The sequence below is a fragment of the Chrysochloris asiatica genome, unplaced genomic scaffold (assembly GCF_000296735.1).
Source record: "Chrysochloris asiatica unplaced genomic scaffold, ChrAsi1.0 scaffold00006, whole genome shotgun sequence".
Classification (NCBI taxonomy): domain Eukaryota; kingdom Metazoa; phylum Chordata; class Mammalia; order Afrosoricida; family Chrysochloridae; genus Chrysochloris; species Chrysochloris asiatica.
The window spans coordinates 15227976-15234168 of NW_006408524.1; the positions used below are offsets into that span (position 1 = coordinate 15227976).

At 36.9% G+C, this 6193-nt stretch overlaps 1 protein-coding gene across 1 annotated transcript in view; it reads left to right on the plus strand.

The window, feature by feature from the left end:
* LOC102827936 (probable C-mannosyltransferase DPY19L2-like) overlaps nucleotides 1-6193 on the plus strand; it is a 138585-nt gene that overhangs the window by 54539 nt on the left and 77853 nt on the right. Inside the window, exon 12 of the mRNA XM_006832269.1 lies at nucleotides 2118-2177. Within this exon, the coding sequence (XP_006832332.1) occupies nucleotides 2118-2177 (60 nt within the window). The remainder of the gene's footprint in view (nucleotides 1-2117; nucleotides 2178-6193) is intronic.

Here is a 6193-nt window from a genome sequence, read left to right on the forward strand (position 1 = left end):
CCAGAAGTTGGGATTTTATAGGGTGTAATTTGTAGCTTGGCTATATGACCACAACTGCTGTCTCTTTTGGGGTACTATATAGAGATAAAAAGCCCCTTCAAGGTAAAAGGTGGAACAAAACACAAAACAACAACAGCAAAAAACAGATTGAATAATACAGTCTATGACTGAAAAAAAAAAAAAAAAAAAAAGCCATAGCAAAATCTGGGTATGACTTTAATGCCCCTCTCTCAGCTGACTCAAGCTGTTCTGGAGACCATTCAGATTTAAGCAGTTCCTGTTGGCTCTTTCCCCTTTCTCAATTCTGGGCCCAGTGGTCTTTCCTGAGCAAATCTGTGCTCTGTGTAGTAGAACCCTTCAGGGTTGGGGAAAGGGTGCCTGTCCATTCGCTCAGGCACCCCTCTACTCATCAGAGTGGAGGTGCGCAGACAGTGAGAGACCAATGAACAGGAAAAAACTTCACACCTTTATCCCAGATGAAGGGTCAGACCTCTGCAGTGGGAGTGCCCCTCTGATCCTGCCCCTGCTCTGTCACGCCCAAGATGGCTGTTCTGGGACAGGACGGCAGTGACAGAATAGAAAATACTACATTTCTTGCTTCTGCTACAAATCCCACTAGCAGTAAGCCTTCAATTCTTATAAATATTCCTTTGTATGTAGTTCAGCATTCTGGGACTGTCCCCTGAACCTGCTTCATCCAGTATTCTGTGTTACTACTCTTGCTGTAAACATTCTTGAACATTGTTCTATAATGTAGATCATTATGGTATTGCTTTTAGTAGTTTCCAATACTACTTAGTAGTAGTATTATCCCACTTCTGAGACAAATGCTTCTATATCCAGTACTTGACATCCCACTGATGATTTTTTATAGTTTCCACTGTGTCCAGGATCAGGAATGATTTCTTGCATGTCTACACTTCATATACCCAGGAGACTGCTATGCTCTTCCTGTGTTTACCCCTCTCTTCACCCCCCCACCCATGCCCCGGGCTACAGGCTACAGCTGGACAGCTATTGAGGTAGATGACTGTGACATTCAAAGGGCTCACCCCATGTTTATATCAGCCTTCTTTGTTGATGGATATCCAGTGTCTTGAAAATGTTACTTTAAATACTTTTTAAAAAAGTATTTCAGGTGAGACAATAAATCTGATTCCTGCTGTTTTAATTTGGCCAGAAGCAGTTTTATTTTAGTTAATTTTCACTGCTTAATTAATTTACTTATTGGCATATGAAATGTTACCATGTTTCTAAGAACAATAGACAAAAAGTTAACTTCAGAAAAGTGACCTTGTACTCTTACTTCTCATACCCCATTCTCTCCACCTTCTTTCCACCCTGTAGGCTAGCAGTCTTCTTGGTGTACTGATTTATCCTTTTTGTACAAATAAGCATTAACATACTCATTTTTATTTCCCTTCCCTATCAATTTCTAGAGATGATAGGTGCGTATTTTTAGTCACTGAGGCTAGAATTTTTGAGAACCCCAGTTTTATGCAGGGGTTTCATCTCCAACTTTTCACTTTACTGCTGCCCTCTTGCTAAATTACAAACCTATAGTTGTAGTTTTACAATTCTCCTTAAAGAGTACCAGAAATTTACTAACACTGATTTTTTTTAGATGTGTTTTTTGTGTTTTTTCCCCTTGTTTGTTTTTTTATCACCTTCTTGTTTCTGCTTTCGGGGAAGTTCTTTTTATTTCTGAAAAATTGAGCCATAGATTTTTATAACATTTAGAAATATTTCATTTAGAAGTTTGGAGCGGAAGGATTTTCATGTTGATTTAGTTCACTAAACTTTGCTGGACAATGTACACATGCACTTATACAGATGGGCCACTGGCATACCATGTGCCTCTTGAGGAGAATTATGCAGAAAACATCTGATAAAGTCCATGAGGAATTAATATGAGTCAAGAGGCAATTTTTTTGGGCACAGGAAGCATTTAGATATTACCCCAAGGAAGTTTGCCATCCACAGTTTGAAAACTCAGTAATTAAAGTAGAAATGGTTGATGATAGCCAAGATGGGAGGGCATAGCTGCGGAATTTTTTAAATGTACCTTTTATATAAAACATGAGTGTTAATTTTATTTTCTGTCCTATACATTTTAGGCTATAATTCTAAAGAGACATAAAATTCAAAGATTAGGAGCATCTGAACTCAACTTTTGGGTAAGGTTTAAAATCTTTAGCATAATTTCTTAGAACCTTAATTTTGATTTACATAATCTAGATCCAAATAATATAGTTTAAAACTCCAATGATTTATATTTAGTGTAGCTTTCAAATTGCTACTTTTCTAAGTAAGGAAACAGTCATTAGCAAGGACTAGAGATCATTTCAGGTAATTAGCGCATTGATTTCAATGCTATGCTCAGGCCTTTCTTTACTTTTCATTCTGTCATATCCACATCACCTTACTCTTTAATTTATTTCTTATCACCTAGAGTTTCTCTTTTCAGCTTTATTAACATTCTCTTCTAAATAATACTGCTTTTTTAGTGTTTCCCCAACTTTCCTTTTTTCCCCTTCCTGTGGACTCTTGGTTTAGTGCTATAGGATCAGCACTGGACTGTGAACCACAAGGGCAGCAATTTAAACACACTATCTGCTCCTTAGAAACCCTATACAGGGTCGCTACGAGTTGGAACCAACTTGACAACACTTAACAACATCAACATACATCCTTTTCTGTCTATTCCCTTCTGTATCCAACTTTAGATTCTATTATTTTTGTCCTTGAAAACTTCTTACTTTAACTCAAACTGTTATATAATATTTGTTGGATTTCTTGCCAAATATCTAAATGAATGTTCATTTTTGCTCTATTTTTCATGCTTTTTTGTTTCCAGGTAAAATAAGTATATTATTAGGTCTGCAATGACTTTGTTAATAAGAGACATGAGTTCATTATTTTTCTCTTGAGTTTTTTATGTATTCCTTTTTTTAAATAACAAAAACTTGCCTTACTGAAGGTCTGTGTATCTACATATTATATATTGAGAGAGTAAAACTGGAAACAGTTAAGGTAAGATGAGGAGGTAGATTTGTACTCAGACCACAAGAGAACAAATGGAATGGGTGAGTTTTCCACAGCTGGTGGCATCCTCACATTACTTATGGGGAAACAAAGAGATTTATGTACTAAATTGTTGGATGACATGACTTCCAGTGTATGATTTTTTTTCACTTCAGAAAAATTTGCACAATATTTAAAAAAGTAAAATCACCTGAAAATTCAAAGTTTCTCTTTTGAAAGCAACTCAAAAGAAAATTAAATAGACAATTATCGTCTATAGAAAAATACAATAAATAGAACAGTGTTCTTGGACATTTAGAGAAGCTTTATTCAGAGGGAAACACTGCATTAAATATTTTCAGTTGTTGTTGCTAAGTGCATTCAAGTCAGTTCCAGTTGCTGAGGAGTGGTTGGTAGGTTTAAACTACCAACCTTATGATTATCAGTCCAATGCTTATTTTATAGACCACACCAGGATTGCATTTTCAGTAATACTCTGCAAAAAATATGAATCAACTAAGCTTTCAACTCAAGAATCCCAACACGTCAACAGTAACAAAAATCTAAAGAGTGAAAAGTTGAAACATAACCAAAGTTCAGCATATATTTCAAATTTTAAAACAGAGAAATTACTCCTGCTAATCACTTCACAACAACACCAACAATCATCTAAAAGGTGTAAAAAATAAACAGCAAACACAACAGGTTATTTATGTTAAATTTTTATGGAAGTAACCCAGAGGGAAGGAAAAGTAAATATGTATATATATACATATATATATTTTTTAACTTTTTATTGTGAATTGAGTGAAAGTAAAAAGCTAGGATCATCAGCCTTATTTTCAACCAATCACATGTTTACAAATGAACAAAGCAAAAATATTTGATGTACACATACAAAATATATATATATATCCATTTAAATGTCCAAAGGGCACATCTTGTAAGCCAGCCTCCTGCCCGTAGGCATGCAGCCTTTCTCAGTCCCTGGGCCTAGATTCAGCTGCTCTATCTCTCTGTGCCATCATCTCTGCTTACATCTCCACTGTTGCTGCTTTTCTGAGTAGGATCTCTTGCTCCACTCATGCACTTCTTCTTTCTTGATGGTCCTGGAGTCCTCTGTTACTGAAATGAAAGATTAACTACTCCCCCTTTTAGTTACACATCTTCTACAATTACAGTTGTGACAATGGCAATCAATCCTGATAACAGTTACTTACAATTAAATCATAAAATCCTATCAGCATCATCCCCAACTCCTCTTCACCAAGTCCATTTGGAAAAGAGGAGCACTCTTCTTTACCGCCCTCATTCTGAAACTAAGCATACTAATGAAAGCTTGTAAGCCAGCCACTTTGTGCCTTTATAGCGCCCCCTCCTCATTTTTGATAGCCCATATGTAAGTTGCACTGTCCCTGTCAGTCCAGTGCACTGAGAAAACAAGCTTGATCCTTCGTATGAAGAATCCTTCCATTTTGGTTGGAATTTTGAGTAATTGTATCCATAAGCAAAGGTCCAGTTCATCAAATTGCAGCAAAAAGTAAATACATATATTGTGTGAATGAACATCATCAAACAATATCATTAATATTACATGCAAATAAAATTTTGATGAAGATCATTCAAAAATTGCTGCAACAGTACATCGACAGGGAAGTATCAGAAATTCAAGATGGATTCAGAAAAGAATGCATAACGAGAGATATAATTGTTGACAATAGATGGATCTTGGCTGTAATCAGAGAATACCAGAAATATGTTTGGTGGTGGTGGTTATGTGCCGTGGAGTTAGTTCCAACTCATAGCGACCCTGTACAAGGTTTCTGAGGCTGTAAATCTTTATGGGAGCAGAAAGCCTCATCTTTCTCCTGTGGAACAGTTGGTAGTTTTGAACTGCTGACCTTGAGGTTCACATTCCAATTCGTAACCATGTTTACCTGTGCTTTATTGACTTTGCAAAGGCTTTAGACTGTATGAACTATGACAAGCTATGGATAATGTTGTGAAGAATGGGCATTCCAGAACAACTTGTTTGTGCTCCTGATGAACCTGTACATTTGTTTGACCAGATCAAAGGGATACTAAATAGTTTAAAATCAGGAAAGATGAGTGCCAGGGGTGTATTCTTTCACCACTTTTATTCAGTCTGGATGCAGAGCAAATAGTCTAAGAAGCTGGATGACAGGAAGAAGAACTTGACATCAGGATTGAAGGAGGATTCATTCACAACCAGTGATATGCAAGATGACACAACCTTGCTTTCTGGAAGTGAAAATGACTTAAAATATTTATTGATGAAGGTCAAAGTCTACAGCCTTCTGTATGGATTGCACCTCAAAGCAAAGAAAACAAAAATCCTAACCACTGGACCAATAAAAAAATATGACAAATGGAGAAAAGTTTGAAGTTGTCCAAAATTTTATTTTTCTTGGATCCACAATCAACACTAATGGAAGCAGCAATCAAGAACTCAAACAATGTGTTGTGTTAGGCAAAGTACTGCACAAGATCTCTTCAAAGTGTTCAAGAGCAAAGATGTCAGTTTGAGAAGGTGAGCCTGGCCCAAGTCATGGTTTCTTCAATAACCTCATGTACATGTGAGAGTTGGAAAATGAATAAGGAAGACCGCAAAAGAATTGATGCATTTGAGTTATAATGTTGGAGAAGAGTATTGAAGGTACTGTGAACTGCCAAAAGAACAAATAAATCTGTGTTGAAAAAAGTGCAGCCAGAATGCTCCTTAGAAGGCAGGATAGAGAGACTTTGCCTCTCATATTTGGGACATGTTATCTGGAGGTAGGTACGAATTCCTGGAGGAAGGACACCATGCTTGATAAAGTAGAGGGTCAGTGAAAAAGAGGAAGACCCACAATGGGATGGATTGGCACAGTGGCAACAGCAAGGAGCTCACAACTACTGTGAGGAGAGTGCATGACTGGGCAGTGTTTCTTTCTGTTGTGTATCAGGTCACTATGAGGTGGAATTGATTTGACACACTTAACAACACCAACAAGAGCAATAAATTTGCTTATTATCTACAAATTGTATGCATTCCTGGTGTGACACTGTAGGATAAGCACTGGGCCACAAGGTTGGTTTGAATTGCAAGTTTGGCAGTTAAAGCTCACCAGCCGCTTGTCAGAAACCCTATACAGTTAACTATGAGTTC